This window comes from Ceratotherium simum, chromosome 22 (assembly GCF_057802395.1).
Source record: "Ceratotherium simum simum isolate JZ-2026a chromosome 22, ASM5780239v1, whole genome shotgun sequence".
NCBI lineage: Eukaryota > Metazoa > Chordata > Mammalia > Perissodactyla > Rhinocerotidae > Ceratotherium > Ceratotherium simum.
This window is the reverse complement of record NC_141921.1, coordinates 5,082,192-5,103,852: the sequence shown is the minus strand read 5'-3', so window position 1 is coordinate 5,103,852 and position 21,661 is coordinate 5,082,192. Positions and strand designations below refer to the sequence as shown.

The following is a 21,661-nucleotide window of genomic DNA, read 5'->3' as shown; positions in this document are numbered from 1 at the left end:
AGAGACCAGGTCGGTATGGCATTGGTGTTGGGGCCCGCAAGGCGGGCGCTGGTCCGCCCCGGGCTCCTCAGCCTTGGGGGCTGCGAGGCCCCGAGACGCGGGGCGTACGAGTGGGGAGTGCGCTCCACGCGGAAGCCCGAGCCTCCTCCCCTGGACAGGGTGTACGAAATCCCTGGACTGGAGCCCATCACCTACGCGGGGAAGATGCACTTCATGCCCGGGCTGGCACGGCCAGTCTTCCCGCCCTGGGACCCTGGCTGGACGCACCCCAAGTTCCGCCGCTTGCCCCCGATTCACGAACAGCCGCTATACAAGGACCAGGTCTGCCACGTCTTCCACCAGCGTTGCCGCCTCCTCGAGGGTGAGGCCCCAGGACGAGCGAGAGGGAACCTTGTTCCTCTGCCCAGCACTGCCCCCAACCTCTTGTGGCCTTAGGCGGGATATTGAAACTCTGTGGGTCTCGGTTTCTTCGTGTGCGTTACGGGGCCGATAGTGATTTCCGTCTTCTGCGAGTTGTCAGGATTAAGTGGGATGTAAAGAGCTGTGCCTGTGTGAGAGAGTTTGAGTGGCAAAGGAAGAGACTGGGTTTCTAGGCCCAGCCCTGCCTCTTACTCTCTGTGTGATTTTGGGCAAGTGGCTCAACCTTCCTCAGCCTCCATTTCCTGTGGAATGAATGGTTTTGACTAGGTGGTCCACACTTGCCCTTCCAGATCTTGACACCTCGGAGGTGTAACTGTACATTTAACCAGTAGATGGAGGAGGATTATAGTACAAAGAGACAGCAGAAGGAGTGCCTGATCTCCTGGTCTGCTGCCTGATTTCACATGATTGGTAATCGTGACGGAGAGGGGAAGTAATTTGCCCACGGGTATACTGTGGGTTAATAGTGAAGCCAGGACTACAACTCTGGTTTCCTAGGTCAGTGTCCTTTGTCAAGGGTCAGAGCTGAGATGTTTTCAAGGAAAGGATCTGGACCTAAAAGCACACTTCTGCTTCCCTTTCACTCTCACTAAGAACAGGTCAAAATGACTTGAGCCAAAGCCAGGCTGTATGTCTAGAGCAGTACCGGAAATTATTTTCTGGAGTCCCTGGGGGGCCTTGTTTATTGACAGTCCCTTTCCCCATTCTTCCTCCCCATTTTTCCTTAGTCCCTAAATCAGGATGGATAGCGCAGGTCCTGAAAACACAAAATGGCCAAGGTAAGTGGGAGCAGTATTTTCCAAAGAGTGATTATGAAGGAAAGAGACCTGGCAGGATTGGGGGACTAAGCCAGAGAATAAATGCTAGGTTTGAAAAAAACTTAAGTCAACCAGCCAGCCTCTTAAGCTGCTCAAACCCATGCCTGAAGGCTGATTTCCCAGCCTTTAAACACTTCCATTGTCCTCACAGAGTGCTGTGAAGGCCCTCACAAGACTTGGCACCCTTGAGTGACCCTGGTAACATCACCATGTGGATGAATGCATTAGCGGTATTTTAGAAGTTAAGATTACACTCATTTGACTTACACTTGTGTGATTAGACTGAAAACATACCCCATGCAGAGAGATTCTAAAAGTCTATAATAAAACTCTGCAAGATACAGTGCTAGAGAAGCAGATTGGGGTAATGGAGCGATCATGGCCTTCAGGGTAGACAGACTCAGGTTCTCCTCCCAACCCCATCACTTACAAGGTATGTGGCTTAAAGCAAATTCCTTAGTCTCTCTGAATTTCATCCTCCATTCCATAAAATCTCATCCAGCTTGTAGATAAAGCTCCTGGCATGGGGTAGATGGTGATGCTCAGTAAATGGCAGCTCTAATTATTACATACTATTCATATATTAGAACCATAAAATCTTAATATTTTATCCATTTTCAAGTTTAAGGAAGAATGGCAGTGTCAGGACTAAAACTCAGATTACCTGACTCCTAGTGCAGGGTTTTTTCTGTTGCACCACAAAAATCAAGAATTTACAATTCTAAATGTTTGTATTTCCAATGTCTTATAAGCCGTCAAGTGAAAAGTCTCATTGCCTTTCTTATTACCACAAAAGAAATTGCCTGAGGGTGTCGTCTCCAAAGTGTCCTAGGCTCCCTTTAATCCCAGACAGCTTTTCAAAGGAAGATATGCCTCTGAGTCACAGTGGTGTTTTTCCAGCTCGGATGAATAGCCTGCCAACCAAAGCAGTCACCAGCCTCTGTCAACTTGCGGGCACAGTCATTGGAAAGAATACAGTGTGCACTCTGATCTGAGGGTAGAGGCCTGGTATGTGGACTTAATGCAGAGCTTAGGTCCCTAGGTCTGTGCCTGTTCCTCCCTTCAGGAAGCCAGGTCTGGAAAAGTGAAGCAAGGGAGTTTTGCCCGGCACCACAGGCCGTTCCACTGAGAGGAGCTGAGGCTCCTTAATGTTTAAAGACTAAGCAGTCTGAATCATATCTATTTTAGTTTATTTGTACTCTATCTTTTCCTGAAAAGTTTTTGGGGCATCTTACAGAAATTTACAACACAGGTACATTAAATTAAAACTAGATGAGTGAGGGAACCAGCACAAAGGAAAAATAAAAAACAGTGAGGTGAGTACAAAAAAATCCGTTCTGGGGTACTGCCTGCTAAAGGGGCTCTCGGTTGCTAGCAGTCAACAAATGGTGCAGAGACAGGGTCAGGTGACTAGGCCAGTTGCCTGTTTCTGTAAGTAGTTTTATTAGAACACAGCCATGCCCACTCATTTACTTGTTGCCTGTGGCTGCTTTTGTGCTACAGTGGCAGAGTTGAGTAGTTGTGACAGAGACTTTATGGGCCAGAAGCTGAAAATATTTACTATCTAGCCCTTTAGGAAAAAGTTTGTTGACCCCTGGGATAGAGAAAAACATTTTTAGTTATGCAATTTACCATGTCCATAAGACAAAACAGTACTAGACCCAGGAAGAGCCCAACCTTCCTATACTAAGGCCAGGGAGAGGTTCCGAAGGTCTCAGGGAGGACCCTGTGTAATAAATAGAACGTTGTCAGTATGATCCTTTTGACAAATATGGCACTACGTTTCATAGGGCTTCATACACAAATCCACTTATAAAATAGTTCATTATAGAATCTCAGGGTTAGATGAGATGTGAAAAATTATCTAAGTGCTCCCAAACTCAGGGCTTCTCAAGTTATTCCTGATCCAGAAGTTATTTCCATTATTTCCAAAAGCTGCTTTCCCTTGGTAAAGCAGCATGGGCTTACTCCTGGGCCTACACCTGATAAATGAGGTGTATATGGTGTACGTGGGCTTTTCCGGTCAGAGGCTGAGGTTTGGGTTAATAGAAGAGGGCTAGGTTTTGAAAGGTTGGCATCCATTGATCTAGTCCCATAGTCTGGGGTCTGTGAATCCTGCGGTCAGCTGACAGACCCTTGCCTGCAAGATCCAGCCTTATGATCTCAGCCATCTTTGAATTCCTCCTGTGGCAGGCACTAACAGCCTCAGTAATCAACTGTTAACCATCCTTATGTAGACAGTCATTCCTGAAGTTGAGTTGAAATTGGGCTCTTCTAGCTTTCACTCTTTATTTTTAGTTCTGACCCTTCAGATGTCACAGAACAAATCCTGCCTCTCTCTCGAGGCAGCCTTTTCCCCAAGATGCTGCCTGGCAGGCTTAAGCATCTCCTCCTGAATTGTCTTCTTTTTTTGTTTTTTGTTTATTGTGACTGATAACTCCAAAGGTGTAAAACAGGCCCTCTGGCTTACCAAGGCCAAGTTAATAGAAGGCCTTCCTGAGAAAGTGCTTAGCCTCGTTGACGATCCAAGGAGCCACATAGAGAACCAAGATGAACGCGTTCTGAATGTGATCTCTCACGCCCGTCTGTGGCACTCCACTGAAGAAATCCCGAAGAGAGAGACCTACTGGTAAGTTTCCCCGAATCGATAAGATTTCCAGCTGATGGATCTTGGGGTCAACCTGTTGCTTTACATCTCCAAATGTCTCTTCTTTTCTCCAAGCCCAGTCATTGTGGACGGTCTGATACAGCTGTGTAAATCCCAGATTCTCAAGCATCCTTCTCTGGCCAGGCGGCTCTGTGCCAAAAACTACAGGTTATCCACCACCTGGAATCGAGGTTGGTCATCTTGTACACCAGAAAGCCTTGGTCTGTTTTTATCTTTCTACTCTTAGCACCACCAGCTCACATCTACCCTACCTCCAATACCTGTCCTCACTCCCATCCTTCCTGGTCCAATTTTGTAAGCTCAGGCACAACCTTAATAGCATTAGCCCTAGCCCAGCCTTTTTTTGTTTTAATCACTTCTTTCCAAGACTGTTCATTCAGCCATATCTCTTGAGTACCTCCGAGTGCCTAAATGTGGAAGGTAAGGAAGTACTAAAGCACGTACGGTCTCTGCCCTGACAAAGCTCATATTCTGCTGCAAGAGCTTTCTTACCTGATTAATGCTTTCCTCCTTTGCCAAATCCATTGTTCGCATAGCTGCTAGAGTGATCTTTCTCAAGTGCAAGTCTACATCCCTCCCGTTTCAAAGCCTTCACTGTCCCCCAATGGCTTAAACCATTTATCCTGGTATCCCAGGCCATCTGTGACTTGGCCACCACCTGGCTTTCTAGTCTTCATCTCCTGCTTGACTGCCCCGACCCCATCCCCAAATTTACACTTTAGCTACTTGCAGCTTTTTGGCATCAAGCTTTTATACCTTTGTGCCTTGGCACATGGTATAGGTCCTGTCTGGAATGCTCTTTTCTACTTTCCTCATTTGACTAAATTGTACTTGTCTGCAAGTCTCGACTCATCCCCCTTCCTATGTGAATCCGTAGGTTAGCTATTCCTCCTCTGTTCCCTAGACCCATTATGTCTATTTTTATCATAGCACATGTTATACTATATTGTAATTATCTAACATTTTTTCTGTCTGCCCTACTAAGCTCAACTGCCAAGGGCAGGGACCATGTCTTATTCATTTTTATCCATAGTGTCTAACAGTTCATGGCACACAATAGGTGCTGACTGAAGGAATGCGTGAATACACCAAATCTCAGGTGTTTTGGGCAGGGGTGTTCAGAGTACATGGTGTTCTAATTGGTGGAATCCTGGAGCAAGGAAACCAGCTATGGAATAATTTGGGATTTTCAGGACATCTGCTTGGTCAGGTTTCTCTAGCTTGCTTCCTTTGCCCCAGGAAGTATGGACCTCCGGGCAAGGAGTCAGCTTTGCAGAGGTAATGGTGCCACTAAGGAAATAGTGAACCTCATTAATAGAGGAGTACTTGTTGGCCCATCATCAAATATTAGCGCTAATTAAACTGCCCCATTTGGAGCTGTCGCTGGAGGAGGGGTGTGGAGGGAATTGAATTGGAAACCACTCTAGAGTGGTCTGTGGGGAGAACCTAAAACCCAGGGTTAGGAGAGGTCCAGGCACATTTATCTTCCTTGCAGATTCTACGTGAGGAAACAGGAAATACTTTAGAAAACTATTCTCGAGGTGTGAATATGATGTATTTTATCAGGCAGATCAGAGTTTATCCATCCACAGATATGCTGTCCTGTTTTTACCTACCCAATAAGGGAGGCCACATGCTAATTAGATGACAGTGCTGTTGGCCAAACCAGTTTTTAGACATAAGATCATCACCCTTGATCTGTTACCATCACACTGTGAATTGACTATTTGTAAAAACCCAAGTACCTTCTCAGGAAGATTTACCTCCATGGAGAACCCTCAGGAGGCCATTCTCAAGGAGTCTTTCCAGGTACTTTTTGTCTGGTGGTGGCATGCGGCCTCCTGCGGGGACCTCTTTGAAGGGTGTCTGCACACATTCACAGTGGCAGGCTTGCCGATGGTTGGACATGAGTCTGTTTCCTCGCGCACCTGCGTCTCCCTGTAGCAACTATGCTAATCTGACTTAAGTGAGGCTTTCTGACTGGCCCGATCTTTTTCACTCCTGGTTGTTGAGGACAACCTGGCCCTTTTCCTGGGTTTAATGGCCTTCCTCCTTGGCCTCTAGTCTCAGTGCTTCTCTCTCTCCATCCCTCCTTCCCTACCGTATCATACTCTAGTCGCGTGGATTTATTTCCTGAAACTCTGCCATGCACTAGCGCACTTCCATGCCTTTGCACATTATTCCTCCTTCTCTAGAATGCTTTTCTCCCTTTCTTTGCCTGACAAACTCTTACCCAGCGGTTTTCAGCTAAGGGTAGTTTTGCCCTCTATGGGAGATTTGGCATTGTCTGGAGACATGTTTAATTGTCATGACTTGAACTGGATTGGGGAGGGGGTTGTAGGAGGAGTTCTGCCAGCATCTAGTGGATAGAGAGGTCAGGGATGTTGCCAAACGTCCTACAGGGCAAGGGACAGCCTCCCTCACCAAAGAATTACCTGGTCTATAATGTGAAGAGTGCCAAAGTTGACACACTCTGCCCTCATCCATCCTTCAGAACCTAGTTTGAAGGCATTGCCTCTCTCAGGAATCTTCCCAGAGGAGGTCAGGTTTCCTCACCTCTAAATCTCCTAGGATGGTTCATACTTTTGTTGTAGCACTTACTACCTGGCAAGCTCCTTGAGAGCAAGAGTAACTCTCACTCATGTCTGGGTCCCCAGCTTAGAGCAGCTGCTTGGGAAGAGCTGTGTTGGGTAGCCCTGAACCCTCTGGACCACCAGGCCTCAGGATTCATTGGAGGGGGAACACAGGAAGAAGAGTGCATTGGTTCATCCCCTCAAGAATCCCAGGTTTAACATCTTAACCCAAAGTTTTGTTTTCTGTGATTAGTCTGATCAGCTAGGAAAGCTATAAAAGACTTGGAGCACGGCAGGATGAGGGCTTTAGACTTTGCTGAGCTTAGAGCAGGCTAGACTAATTGTCTTTCTCCTCTTTTAGAGTCTCTTCTCCTTCAGGTCCGTGGTTCTAGTGGAGCCCGACTGAATGCCAAGGATCCTCTGCCCCCCATTGCCTCCAGAGAGGAGGTTGAAGCTACTAAGAATCATGTTCTTGAGACCTTCTATCCCATATCTCCCACTATTGATCTTCAGGAAAGCAATGTTTATGATGTGAAAGACGACACAGGTAAGTATCAAAGCCTTTGACTTTCAGGCAGCGTGGAGATGAGGGACATGCTTTTTCTTTTTCTTTTTTTTTTTTTGTGAGGAAGATCAGCTCTGAGCTAACATCCATGCCAATCCTCCTCTTTTTGCTGAGGAAGACTGGCCCTGAGCTAACATCTGTGCCCATCTTCCTCCGCTTTATATGGGATGCTGCCACAGCATGGCCTGACAAGCGGTGCATCGGTGCGTGCCCGGGATCCGAACCCCGGCTGCCAGCAGCGGAGCACGCGCACATAACCGCTACGCCACGGGGCTGGCCCCAGGGACATGCTTTTTCTGAAGGGACAGAATATACTGGATACTTAGTATGTGCTAGGGACCTCACGTGCATTTTCTCCAAAGATCCATGTAGCAGCCTGTGAGCTAGGTACAATTATCCCCATTTTATAGGCAAGGAAACTAAGGCTCAAGGAGGTTAAGTGATTTGCTCAAAGGCTGACTTTTGCTTTTGACCCCCCTGAGAAGTAATTGTTAAATCAGAGTTTTAATGGGTGGCTTGAGGGCCTTTTGACCAGGCACGAGATATTTCCTTTATTCATAGGTCCCTTGAAAGACACCGTCTTTCTATCTACCCTGTCGACTCTGGCCAACTTCCTACTAGGACTGAGGAAGCCCCCCAGGTCTTGACTGTGGCTCTTCATCCAGAATCCATCAAACAAGGAACCTCCATCTACTCGGTCAGCCAAGACAGAAACTAGGGAGTCAGGCTAGGCAGGCCCACAATGCCTGCCATCCACTCAGTCGTCATGAGCTGCAGCATCTTCTTCCTAACCTCTTTTCATTTCCATAACTACAGCCTAGGTCAGTCCCTATTGTCTCTCACCCAGCCTGTTGCCACAACCTCCCAACTGTTCGTTCTGACCCAGGCTATTTTCTCTCCAGTCCGTCTAGTTCACAGTTCCAGAGGAGCCTTTCTAAAACACAAATTTAATCCCATCTCTCTCCATGCCTGCCTCCCCATTGCTTATTGGATGAAGTTTGAACTCCTAGGCTTATCACATGAGGGCCTTCACGTCTGTCCTCTGCCCCTCTCTAGCCTCATCTCGCCTGCCCTCCCCTACACACGGCCCCCTTATTCCAACTACACTTACACATCCTGCCCTTTCTCACCACCATTCGTTGGCACCTCCTCTTCCCTCTGTCTGGAGCTTTTGACCATTCACCTCTTTTTGTCTTCAGCTTGATAACTCCTCATCTTGCACAATTCATCTTAGAAATCACTTCTTCCCAGAAATGCTCTGGGCTCTTCCAGTCTCATCAGGGGCCGTTACTCTGTCCTCCCACAGCCCCCTGACTCCCCTCGTATCTTGACGTGTCCCTCTATATGGATATGATCAGCTTTCCTGTCTGTCTCCCCTGCAGACTTTGTGAGCTCCTCAAAGGCAGTGGCAGGCTCCGCTTGGCCCTGTTCCTGGTCCCTGTCTTAGAGCTTGGCACACAGTGAGTGCTGAGTGTTGGGTGTTAACCTGTGTGGGGAACTGAAGCGAGGACTGAGGCAGACGGGAGAGCCAGGTCTCTCTCTCTTACGTCGTGCTCTCCTCTGGGATTTTCAGAACCCACATTTCCCCAGCCTCTTTTCTCCCTCCTTTTCACCCACTTTCACTAATCCAGGTCAGTCATTCTAGAATCCCCCAGCCTACCAAGGGTTTACTCACAGCCCTTACGGGGAAGAGAATGATGACCTGGCAGGGCCATGGCTGAAATGAACAAGTGCTAAACCTTGATTCTCAGCGCCAGTGTTGTGCGGATCACTTGTGAAGTATGAGGCAAGTCATGTGTTACTAATAAAAGTATTGAATTTTGAAAATGATTTGCTTTTTAAAAAAATAATGACCATAGATTTCAGGTTATCCGTCTACTAACATCACTGTCATCTGTGTGCTTGAATGAGAGAGAGGGACGGAGTTAGAGCTGTCACACAGGAATCACCTATCGAAGGTTGGCAAACATTTTCTGTAAAGAGCTAAATAGTAAATATTTTAAATTTTCCAGGCCACATATGGTCTCCATCACAGCTACTCAATAGATATATGTCAGTGAGTGGGCGTGGACAGGTAGGAGGCCAGATTTGGCTGCGGGCTGCAGTTTGCCAGCCCCTGAGCTGAGGTGATGATACCCACCTTGACTGAGGCTGTGTAAGTGCTTGCGCTGAGCTGAGGCGACTTTCCTGAGGCTCTGGGGCAGGCTGATTAATCTTTTCCACCTCCACGTGATTACATATCTTGCAGGATTCCAGGAGGGTTATCCTTACCCCTATCCCCACACCCTGTATTTCCTGGAGAAAGCCAATTTACGACCACACCGCTTTCAACCAGATCAGCTGCGGGCCAAGATGATTCTGTTTGCCTTTGCCAATGCCCTGGCTCAGGCCCGGCTCCTCTATGGGGTACGTATGTGGAGAAGACCACCGAGCTGCTGTGCGTGGTGTTAGTCTCCTGCATTATTCTGCTCAAAGAAAGAAAGGGGGTCTGGGGGGAGTCCTTGCTGGACTGAGGAGTTTTAGGGATAGGCGTTTCCATTCACCCTACAGAGATGAACTGACATCTGCTGGGGCCTACTGTGTGCCTGTCATTTACATAAAATACCTCATTTGTTGATCATAGTAGCCTACAACGTTTCATTGTGATCCCAATTTTCCAGATTATGCCACTGAATCACAGGGAGGCTGAGTGGCTTGTCTAGCATTACATAGCAGTCAGTGGTAGAGAAAGGATTGGCAGCAGGTGTACCCACCTCCTAAGGCTTCAGTTGTCTGTGCTGCAGCACGCTGCCTCTGTTCTGTACTATCGGAACTGGAGCACGAGGCTCCATCGGGCAGGCAGGAGGAAGTGAAGCAGTAGAGATGGTCCAAATGCCAAGTCAAGACAGGTTCTGACTTGGTGGTAGCCCCTTGATTCTAAGAGGAGGTCTCAGGGACCAAGATGGTGTAGAATGCAGGCCAAGTGGTTGTCGCACAGAGCTGTCCCAAGATTAGGGGAAAGCCTGGCCCGAGAGCAAGGGCCCTCAGGGAGAGGATGGTAATATGGGAGGCCCCAGCAGGCCTGGAACACCAGATACCTGGTTTTTTGGAGGGGACAGTGGGAGAAGCGTGTTTCTGAGAGCTGCTATCTGGTTCCTAGGTCTTAGTTAGAGCCTAAGGCCCTCCTGGAGGAGTGATGAAATTCAGAGTGTTCTGTTTCCCCTCCTACTCAGTCTAGGAACTAGGTGGGGTTGGGGAGGTGTGGTTAGCCAAATGAGCTAGGGAGTGGAATGGACTTTCCTGTATTGAGCATCTGCTACGTGCCAGACTTTTTTTTTTTCAATTACTTTATTGAGGTCATATTGGCTTGTGTAAATTTCAGGTGTACATTATTATATTTCAATTTCTCTATAGATTGCATCGTGTTCACCACCAAGTCTAGTTTTTATCCATCACCATACATATGTGCCCCTTTACCCCCTTCACCCTCCCCACTTTTTTTTTTTTTTGGTGAGGAAGATTATCCCTGAGCTAACATCTGTTGCCAATCCTCCTCTTTTTGCTGCGGAAGATTGGCCTTGGGCTAACATCTGTTCCCATCTTCCTCTACTTTGTATGTGGGACACCTGCCACAGCATGGCTTCATAAGCAGTGTGTAGGTCCGCGCCCGGGATCCAAACCTGCGAATTCTGGCCACCAAAGCAGAGTGTGTGAACTTAACCACTATGCCACCAGCTGACCCCCATGCCAGACGTTTAATTAGGGTCTTTATATTGGTGGTTCTCAAAATATGGTTCTGGATTAGCAACATGAGCATCATCTGGGAACTTGTTGGAGATTCATATTCTCAGATCCAAGCCAGACCTGCTACATCAGAAACTCGGGTGGGCCCAGCAGTCAGCGTTTGAACAAGCCTGCCAGATGATGCTGGTACAGACTTAAGTCTATAAACCACTGCACTGAAATTTGAGAACCACTGCATTATTTAATCCTTGTAGCAACCCTCTGTGGCAGGTACTGTTAGCTTCATTTTACAGATGAAGAAACTGAGGCTCAGGGAGGCTAAGTAACTTGCCAAGGTCACACAGCTAAGAGATGAGCAGCTGTCACATCTTTATGTGACCTTCTTGTGTCTTTCCAATCCTTGGGAAGTTATCTTTATTCTCATTCTCTGGCTGTATACTTCCTGACGGCTCTGGAAGTTTAGGTAACTTGCCCAAGATCCACAGCTAATGAGTGGGGAGCAAGCATTGGAGCCCTGATCCCTCCGGCTTTGAAGGATATGCTGTCTCCCCGCTCTGCTGCAGGGGAAGGAGGCAGAGATAGTCACATGCCAGGTCCCAGGCCTGCAGGCTCATTGCAGCGTCTGTGCCAGCTATTGCCAGCAGAGCATGGGTAGCAATGCTGCCACTAATTGCCACTCGGTTGGGTAGGAGAGGAGGCTTCCCCAGCCCCTCCAGGTACAAATTATTCCTGGGGATGTGAAGTTGAGCAATTATGGGAAGAGCCTTCGTGTAAAAGGTAAAATTGCTGAGAAATTTATGTACTACCTGCAGTTTTATTGATCTGTAGAGGGAGATAAGAGTCAATACAGAATTCTCAGCTAACACTTAGAGGTACTTTTCTTTTTATTTATTTCTCATGCAGCTTAGAACAGGTATTTCTAAGGCCAACAGTCCCAGTGTGGCCCACACCGAGCTCTGACTTTAGCTGTTCCTAATGTCAGATTCAGCCCTGAAGCAGTGAATGTGGGAGCGTTTTTGGATCAAGGATGCTCTGCTTCCTAGGGCCTGCCTATTGGATCTTTGTCCAGTGGGTAGCAGTCACCAAACTGGATTGCTGCGAAGTCTCAGTAGGGTGAGCATAAGAGTCATTATCCAAACTAGGACACTACTGGGAGTGGAAAGAGGGGCTGCTCTCAGATACAGTGGGACACCAGGTGTAAACCAGAATGATAGCATTGTTAGTGATTTCATAGCGTGGGGTCTGATCCTGGCTCACACCTCATGATAGGTAACCTTGAGCAGATTGTCCCACCTCTGTGAATCTCGGTTTCCTCATCTGTTAAGTGGAAATGTACTGCTAGATTTAGGAGATTAGAGGTGACTACGTCAAACTGCCGTCATGCATGGCACATGAGAGGCCTTCAGTAAATGGGTGCTGGTATTATTACTCTTACCAAGTGGCACTAATTGAAAGAGAGAATTAGCAGATATGTGGACTGGTGAAATCCTGATGCTGACGCAGCTGGAGTGGACACTCTGGGAATCTGATATGTTCTGAGAGTTGCACCGAGAGCAGGAAGCCCAGGGACGATGACCTCCTGCAGGCTTAGGGCATTCCCTGATGCCAGGCTCTTTGGAATAAGGCAGAAATGGAAAATGTGCGTGGTCTAGCATTAGCCAGTCTGGGTTCCAGTGCCACACGTCTTTGTGACTTCAGACAAGTCACTTTGCCTCATCGAGTCTCAGTTTCGTCATCTGTCAAATGGAGTGAGAACTGAATGAGATGACATCTGTTCGTTGACCCTCCAGGTTAACATTTGGTAGAGCTGATGTCGCCATCAGGTAACGCCATGAGTTTGAGGGATTTCCTGTCATTAACCTCCCAGCTCGCCTTCCTGTACTGTGTGCTTGGTAATCGCCTCTAATGGCAGGAATTAGTACTTGAATGTGCTCAGCTTGCAGAGCAGGCACCCTGGGGCCACGAGGCATGAGACCAGGCAGAACCAGGCTGGGTGAGGGAGGGAAGGCCTGGCCCTTGACAGTGCCCGGAACTGCTCCTTCTGTTCTCACTGCCCCGTGGTGAAACCGTGAAAGGGGAGTGGGTGCTTGTGTTAAAGCCAGGACTAGAAATTGCTTGGTCTGTCTGTTCTCACACCCAACAGTTTCTGATTTGATTTACCCGTCCTCTTTTCCTCTCAGAATGACACTAAGGTTTTGGAGCAGCCCGTAGTTGTGCAGAGTGTGGGCACCGACGGACGTGTCTTCCAGTTCTTGGTGTTACAGTTGAACACCACGGATCTGGCCTCCAATGAGGGCATCAAGAATCTGGTCTGGGTGGATTCAGACCAGCTTCTCTATCAGCACTTTTGGTGTCTCCCAGTGATCAAAAAGAAAGTGGTTGTGGTAAGTGCAGCCATCTGGAGCCTGGTGATTGGGTCAGGGCCATGGCCGCCGTACCCAGAGTGAGCCTGGGGTGGGCTTGTGAGTGGGACCCTGGCTTTAGGAACTGAGTGCCTAGGATCTGTGCCTGGAGGGCTGCTTCATCCCTGCCCATCACCTAAAACGGCACTTTCCACCCTCGGCCCTGCCCAGTTCTTCCCCTCACCTCCTGCTTCCCCCACACCCCTCCACGCCCAGCATCTCACAGCTGCCCAGTGTGCCCTGCGGCTTAAGTAGCTCTGGATCTTAGTAGATGCTGCTGCTTTTGTATAGGAGATTTCTCCCTCCTCTCCCTCCCCCATTTCTCTTTTGTCTGGCCATCCTCTACCTATCCTTCTGGGTTTAGCATAAGGACCCACCATCCCACTCCCAGCCTCCCAGTCCCCACCCAGCACTGTTCTGTAGTTATCTGTTTACATGTTTTTCTCCTCTATCATACTGAGCCCGGGGAGGATGCATTCTTTCATTTCGTTCCACAGATATGGAATTCCTCCCATGGCATTGTCACTGCTGCACCCCCAGTGCTCAGCAGACAGAGTCCAGGCCTGCTTTCTGTGCAGTGGACAGCAACAGTATCTCAGTAAATTCAGAATATAACGTCAGGCAGTGATCAGCACTCTGAAGAGACAAAGCAGGCTCGGAGACGAGAGAGAGCAGAGTAGGGGGTGCTGCCGGCTCTGGGTCTCGCTGTGTCCCGTGGCCCGCCCGGGGCCTGAGTAGATTTGCTCAGTGGAGTTGCTGAGCCTTTGAACCTTATCAGCATGTCGGTGGTAGAATGAGTTGTCCAGCACCTGTCGGTGTTGTTTCTACTCTTGAAATGCCTCCCGGGTCTGGGCCCTTCTCGTTGGCCCCGGACACCATTGTGTCTCAGCTGCACAGCCACACCAGCCACCTCGCTTGTCTCTGCTCTTAGTCACGCGCTCCCTCTCTCCTGCATGTCTTCAGCTCCTCAGCTCCTCTTCCTTCCAGAATACTAACTTAGTGCCAGAGCCGTCCTGGTTCAGTCAGATGACTCCTCCTTACTTCTCCAACTTCAGCTCCTGCCCCTGCTTGTCTCCCCGCCCCCAGCACAGGCCTTGGGCTCCAGCCTCACCCTGGCTCTCTGGACCAGTGCATATCCTGGTCTCGCTGAAGACTCCTTCCTTTTCTTTTTCTTTCTGGCCCATTCTGCTTGCCCTTTAAGACTCATTCATGCATGGTCTCTTCCGTGTAGGGAAGTCAGTAAGTTCGTCATTTTCTCCCCTGCTTTCTTAGCGTCTTTTTCCTACTTCTGATATGAGGTCCATCACCTTATATTATCACTGTTTGAGCATCTGGCTGTAAGCTCTCTGAGGGCAGGAGCCAAACTCAGGTCACGTTGGGTTTCCAGAACGAGGGAGAAGGTGGTGGTTTGTGGTGGTTGAAGTGAGAGGGATTAGGGACAGTGTCGGCAGACGGTCTGGCTGGAAGGTGCTGGAAGTGCTTCCTGTCCTCCATCCTCTCCACCCCCCACTCCCCCCCCCCCCCACATCTCTCCTGGTCAGCTCCCAGCACCCCTCCTTGGTCACAGAGAAAGAAACGGTTGTGATGCAGGCACTTAGGATTTACATAAAACTGACTTTTGTTTTAATTGCTGCCATTAAACCTAGTAGCAGGATCCTAATGGGCTGTGTTCTTTCCAGGAACCTGTTGGGCCGACTGGTTTCCAGCCAGAGACATTCAGGAAGTTTTTAGCTCTGTATTTGCACGGTGCTGTGTGAGCCAAGGACCGTTCTGAGGCCTGAAGCCCCCTCGCCCCTCTCCCACTGAAGATCCTGCGTCCTGGGCGGTGCCTGGGGCCGGCCCGGAGCCCTGGGGATCTTTTGGCCTGGTGGTCTCGCTGACAATAAAGAGCCCTTCCGGTGCACTGGAGCCTGTGCCTGGTGTGAGGGTGCTGCCAGGAGGGGCCCTGCTGTGAGCCTGCCTCTGCACAAGTGCAGGCCCTAGGGCCTCACCTTACGCCTAGCTCTGCCCACGACCCATTTTGTGACTTTTATAGATAAGAATCTTCATCTCCCTGAGTTTCAGTTTCTTCATCTGAAACTTGGGGCTAATATGACCTACCTCATTTTGAAGACTATAGATTATGTCTGTGTAGTGTCTGCCACATAGTAGGTGCTCTGTGATGGTCGCTAGGTTCTTATGGGGTTGTTTAAACTGTGGACACTTTCCACAATGACTGTAGAAATTCTGCATAGAATATTCCTTGTAGATTTCTCACTAGTATCCTGGTTAATGGACTGAGTACATCCCTGGTTCAGCTGGCCTTGTTTTGTTCAAATAGCATCAAGTCCTGCTCTGGGCCAGGCACCTTATACACAGCATCTTGTTTAATCCTCATACAACTCAAGAAGCTTGTTGAGTGCCTGCTATGTGCCAGCCACTGTTCTGGGCCCTAAAGATGAGGAAACAGATAGTGTAAGGAATTTGCCCAAGGCCACACAGCTGGTGTTTTAGGTCAGCTTCCCTAGGAAACATTTTGAGATGGAGATTTGCAGGTGCAAGTTGGGAGGGGAACCTTGGGGATCAGGCCGTGTGGGGGGTGATGGCGGCAGCTCTGGGCAGAGCAGAGACTGGGCTCAGTGGGTTTGCACCTGTGGCCTTGGCCACTTCCCAGTTGGGTGGGCACTCCAGAGCAGAGGTGTCCCACCCAGAGGCAAGGTGCTGAGCCTTTCTACAAATACATTGGCCTGTCACCAGTCCTTGGATACACACTGGTCCCACAGCTGGGGAGACCTTGGGTTACGTGGCTTTGTCGGGCTGAGCACAGCTCCCAGAGGGACTTTGCTGAGAGCCGTTAGCCGCGGACGCTTCCTGCTGCTGCTGGAGGATCTCCCTGAAGAGAGATCTGGTGCACATTGCGCGTCCACCACAGCTGTAAAGTGCAAAGCTGAGTTTCCAGCCCTGTCCATCTCTCACTCCCAGGCTTGTGCTCCTTCCACTGTACAACTTACCTTTTGGGCTTGGCAGGGCAGGGATGGGGGCAGCAAGAGCGGTTACCAGAAGGAAACAGATTAGACTCGTGGTGGCGTGTGTGTGAAGGGGTTACTGGGAACAGGCAACGTGGTGTGCAAAGGCAGAGTCACAGAGGATCCTGGTGAGCCGGGCGTGATGGGAAATTGGGAGCACAGGGGGTTGGAGGGTAGGCTGGAGGGGCCAGCTCACAAGGGGCCTTGAATGCCACACACCTCAGGCTGCTTTGGCATACGATCTGGGGCCAGGGGAATTCACTGAGCCCTGTTGCCCATTTTACTTTTTATTTTAAAGATAAGGATTATTACATTACATACAAATGGTGAAAATTGAAAGAACTCAGAAAAGTATAATATATAAAGTTGTCACCCACCGACAAGCCCTAGTCCTCTTCCCTGAGGGTTGTAAGCACAGCTTAGAGGTCCTGACGCAGTAGCATTAAAACGTGTGTGTATAATAAGAACGTAGGTATGTACAGTCCTCAGTGTCGTCCTATCTCTAGACTCTTCTACACCTTCCTTTCGTCCCCTAATACCTTGGTATCGCAGCATCTTGCCACATCAGGACACGTGAGCCACCTCGTTCTTTAGAGCAGCCGCATTCATATCTATCGATGGACATTTGAGTTGTCCCCAGTCGTTACCTATTACAAGCAGTGCTGCAGTGAGCATCCTTGTTCACATGTCTTAGAGGACTTTTGCCAACATAGCTGTCAGATAAGTTCCTTGCAAAATTGCTGAGTCAAAGGGATTTTTTTGAGAACGCTTGGGTGGGAGTGTGGAGGATAAGTCGGCAGGGCAACTATATGGGTCCAGCTGGAGGCCAGTGCCGTAATTCTTGGGCGAGTGATGGTGGTGGCTGGAAGGCAGGCTGAGAAGGCTGAAGCCCCCGGAGACCGGGGGAAGAATGGCAAGTGAGAGGGCAAAGCAAGTCTGAGTCTTGAACATGTGGGACGGAGGCTGCGAGTAAGCGGACAGTTGGCAGACGACTTGCAGCTTGAGGACTGCCCTGGGAGGGGGCCCGTGCTGCGGGGCAGGCCTGGGCAGCGTGCCTCGTCCTAGCCCACTGAATGAGGACAGCCCTAATGGTTGGCCTTGGTGTGTCCACTGTGGAGCTGAGCTGTGGAGGCTGGCACCCACTGCGTTCTCCCTTCAAGCCCCTTGTAGCTGATCTGCGAGGTGAGGCAGGCAGGACTGGTGGGTCTCATCCTCTGTACAGATGAGGAAACTGAGGCTCAGAGACCACGTGGTGTAGTGTGAAGAGCTGGAAAGCTGTGTGATGACAGCTGCCCCCTCCACAGAGATGTGCCCACTTCCCCAAATCCCAAATGCCCACCTGCCTCACCCGCACCACCTTCTTCCCTTCCTTTCCTCGTTAAACACAGCAAGGGAGGAAATGCAGGATGATTTTAAGGGCCTGTTTGGCCTTAAGGCCTGAGAACAGACTGCCCGCCAAGTCAGAGGGAGTCTGGGGGAAGGAAGCAGGGAAGCACTGTGTGGGGGATGTCACACTATTGGTGTAAAAATCCCACCATAGGGACTTCTAAGCAGCAGACTTTTGGAACTAAGATTTTGACACTGCCATTGTGAACATGTGAACAGATTCTCATTTAGTCATATATTTAAGCATCCTGTTGATCCATTAGAAAGGTCCTCAGTTCATTTCCAGCAGACTTACGTGGCAAGGGTATTAGAATCTTGAACCGGGGAAGCCATTTCCTGGAGCCTCCTGTATTCCAGCTTCCCTCTCAGATCGTCAGTTTCCTCATCTGCAAAATGGGGATAAAGCACCCCCCTTTCCGGTTTTGCCCCCTTTTGGATTAACAGGCTGCATTTGACTGGAAGGCTTCAAGTAGATGAGGTTTTCAGAAGCCCCGTGAAAAGGCAGGATCACTTTGGGGGCACTTCAGGCTGTTCTCTGTCCTCCCACGGCTGGCTCAGGCTGGCCCTAGGGCAGGTGCTTGCCAGAGGCTCTGACTTGCTGGGCTCTGTCCCTCAGCTGCAGGCCCAAGGCTGGCGAAGGAGCAGGCCAGGGTCACCTCAGGCTTTAGACAGCACCCCCTTCCTCTTTGGTGGCAGGAGTCCCCTACAGCATGCGTGTGACCTGAGTGTCTCAGACCGTCTGCCCTTGGACGTGAGTACGCAGATGACCGTGACTGAGGGCCTACCTGCTTGGCTGCTGGAAGACCACCCTGTTAGAGGGACCCTCCCCGCCGATACGTCTGGAAGCCCCAGAGATGTGCACTTGTTACAGATCAATCCTAGTGCCCAGGACTCACCTCAGGACGACAAGCTCTCCGCCACTTGATTCATTCATCCACAAGTGTCCTTGAGCATCCACGAGTGGCAGGCAGGCCGTGAGGCCCTGGGTCTAGAGGTGTGAGCCAGGCAAGGTCCTCCTCTCACTGAGTTGGCATTCGAACATGGGGAGACGGTGAGGAAAGAAGCATATGTCGGAGTGACAGGAAGACAGTGTAGCAGGCTGTCTTAGGGCTCCCAGGACCGGACTCTGAGATGGAGAGCTGTGGCGGAAGGTTTAGTGTGGAGAACTCTCCAGAGGCTGTCAGCAAGCCAGGAGGGCACGACGGGGCAGAGGGAGGAGCTGGGGCCTCGGCTCTCCCGTAGAGAGCTTGGAGCTGGATGGCCCTTCAGACTTGTCCCAAGTCAAGGCAAAGTGGTGGGGCTTGAGGTCCCACAGTGGCCATTGGCCACTGGCCACCGCCTGAGGAGGTGAAACCTGGGTGAGGCAGTTCCCTGGGGCCCGGAGTGCCCAAGAAGGGACCGAGTCGTGAGCTGTCAGCAGCAGGGGAGGGGCGTGTTGGCCCTTCCGCGAAGGGCGAGGGTGCTCTCTTAGGTAACCAGGGTCAGGGAGCGCTTCTATGAGGCAGAGACTGAACCAAGTGTGGGAGCAGGCCGGGGAGAGCGGGGAAAATGCAGCGGCACTGAGATGGGCATGGCATGGGTGTGTTTGCGGAACAGCGAGGAGGCCAGGGGCGCCCTGCTGGGGCACAGGCTCCATCATGGGAACCCGTGTCCCCACCCCTCACCCCCGCCTGCAGCCACCCAGCCCTCCCTTGCCTGCAGCACCTGTGGAACTGGACTGGGCGTGGTCTTTGGCAGAGGAGGACTTAGAGTCACAGATCAGCGGAGTCTATGGGGACCTCTCTCAGAGGTGGTGAAACAGCCAAAAAGCTGGGAGGGACCTGGAGGTCAGAGTTGGGCCCAACCCCAGCTCTGCCCCTGAGAAGGGGCTTGTTTATCTTCCCCTCTGCCCCCGACCTGGGATCCCAGGAACCACCCCCCTCCATGCATCACATGTACCTGCCTGTCCTTCCCCCCACTGACTTACATGCTTCCAGTGATGGGGAACTTACTACCGCTCAGTGCAGCCTCTCATTCTTTGGCAGCTCCAGCTGCTAAGTGTTCTCGTATCTTGGGAGGAATGTCATCCTGTAGCTTCAAATCAAGGGTCCCAGCTCCAACCTCGGGGGCCCCACCTCCCATCCATTCTCGATTTGAGGCTGGGAATTACATGCTTCAAGGTCAGATAGCTCAGTGTCTGCCTCCCACCACACCTCTAACCCACGTCTCAATCCACGGTTCACCTCGGCCACCAGCTCCAGGCCGGTCACAGAGCAGGACCCAGGGACCCGATTCTTCAGCTGGGCTGACACGGCAGGGTGAGTGAGGCCAGCTCCTCCCCTGTCCCGGACACTCTGCTTTGGTTATTGCCCCCTGAGCTCCTTACTCTAGCCCATGCCAGACACCCCAGCCACATCTCCCGGTACCCAACGCCCGCCTCCAGTGGGCTTTCCGCCCAGGGCAGGAATCCAGACTGTCAAGGGCAGCATAGCCCCTCCCAGCTTTCTGTCACTCTCCCCCTCAACACACACACACACACACTCACCCCCCCCGCCCCCCGCAGGTCTCCTCCTCCCCAGCTGGGCCAAGACTAGGTCAGGACTAGAGACTGAGCCCTGCGGTTCCCCACTACAGACCTCCTCTAGGGGCAGTCCAACAATTCAGCACGTTTTATAAGTACCTACTGCATGCCAGGCCTCGTGCTGGGAGCCAGAGATACAGAATGAGAAACAGGGTCCCTGCCCTCCAGGGGCTCCCAGTTTGCTGGTGGACGCTGACAGAGAGCCAGTCTCCTTTGGATCTGCAGAAGCAGGTCGTGACAGAGGCCACCTGTTTTCCACCTGTGGGCACCTACCCACAGGTGACAGCAGGCAGTGGGGAGGGATGGGGGGGTGACAGTACTCAGTAAACTTGCAGTTACTCGAATACTCACTGAGCACCTACTGGGGCCAGGCCTTGTGCCGGGTGATTCTGGGGCAAGGAACTCTTAGATACACTCCCTGGCTTCCAGGAGCTCCCAGCCTGATGGGGGAGGCAGACATTGAACCACTACAGCTCAGGGCCGCGGGGCCCGGAGAAAGCCTCGAACTCGGGCTAGAAGGCTGCCTGAAAGAGGGGCCATTTGCGCTGGATTTGGAAGGACCAGTAGGAAAGGCATGCCCAGAGGGCACAGCAAGGACAGGGGCCAGGTGGGCAACAGTCCGGAAGTCGGTGCACACAGCTGGAGCGTGAGTGCTGAGGGCCCAGAAAGGGCCTGCAGGGCCTGGCCTCGCGGGGTCTGAGTGACGTGATGAGGTGGACTGCGTCCCTGGGCGTGGCGGGCCTGCCGTCTTGGCCCCTTAGCAGCAACCGCACTCTCCTCTGCTGTTTTTCTTCTTCTTCAGGTCTCCAGGGCCCCTCGCTCTCCCACTCCTTCTCTGCCTCCTTGTGGTTCCTCCTAGTTCCCTGCTCTCTCAGTGCTGAGGGCCCCGCGACCGGCCTTGGGCCCTTCTCTGTTCACTCTCCACATGACCAGACCATCCAAACGCCAACAGCTCCCGATGTCCTTCTCCAGCCCTGACCTGCCTGCTTGACATCTTAACCTGGACGTCCAACAGCATCTCAAGTTTAACTTCCCAAAACGGAGCGTCAGCTCGGCCTGCTGCCTCTTCCCGCCCCTGCCCCTCCTGAGTGAGGGGCAGCTCCATCCTCCCACGTCTGTCTGTCCACTCCTGTATCCCTCGTGCTAGGACAGTCCCCTGCCTATAACAGGCGCTCAGTAAATACATGGACGACGGGACAGATGGAAGGAAGCGTTTAAGGACACTCAGAAATGAGCTAGGTCTTTGTGGCACTGGAAGGGCTGAGATGGAGGCAGGAAACCAAGGAGGTGGCTGAGTGTCCAGATAACAGATGCCAAGGGCTGGGGCTCCCGAGGCACCAGGCATGGAGAGGAAGCACCAGCACAGGACACAGTGGACCCTCTAACTTTCAGCAACCACCCCCTGCCTTGGTCTGGTCTTGTTTCCAGCACCCCCAGTGCCCATGTCCAGTGAGGCCAGGGCAAAGCAGAGGAGGACACATCGCCTCTCGCCCCTTCTCCTCCCCTGCCCAGCCCAGCCCAGGGGAGCCCCAGCTCCACTC

At 51.1% G+C, this 21,661-nt stretch overlaps 1 protein-coding gene across 2 annotated transcripts; it reads left to right on the top strand.

Annotated features, from left to right (window-relative positions):
* Window positions 1-15: 15 nt before the first annotated feature.
* On the top strand, window positions 16-15,072 carry MRPL37 (mitochondrial ribosomal protein L37). 2 transcript variants are annotated; one of them, XM_087445877.1, is made up of 8 exons: window positions 16-361; window positions 1,149-1,199; window positions 3,684-3,867; window positions 3,961-4,076; window positions 6,841-7,026; window positions 9,293-9,450; window positions 12,948-13,151; window positions 14,849-15,072. In XM_087445877.1, exons 1-8 carry the CDS (start codon window positions 16-18, stop codon window positions 14,924-14,926), a joined length of 1,323 nt encoding a protein of 440 aa, XP_087302003.1. In that variant the 3' UTR covers window positions 14,927-15,072. The 2 variants fall into 2 exon arrangements, with proteins under 2 accessions (XP_087302003.1, XP_004438647.1); XM_004438590.3 differs by lacking the exon at window positions 1,149-1,199.
* The last annotated feature ends 6,589 nt before the right edge of the window (window positions 15,073-21,661 follow it).

Coding starts and splice junctions, on each gene's coding strand:
- MRPL37 (XM_087445877.1), top strand. CDS start 16: ATGGCATTGGTGTTGGGGCCCGCAAGGCGGGCGCTGGTCCGCCCCGGG. Junction 1,200..3,683: donor GAAAACACAAAATGGCCAAG/GTAAGTGGGAGC, acceptor ATAACTCCAAAG/GTGTAAAACAGGCCCTCTGG. Junction 7,027..9,292: donor TGATGTGAAAGACGACACAG/GTAAGTATCAAA, acceptor CATATCTTGCAG/GATTCCAGGAGGGTTATCCT.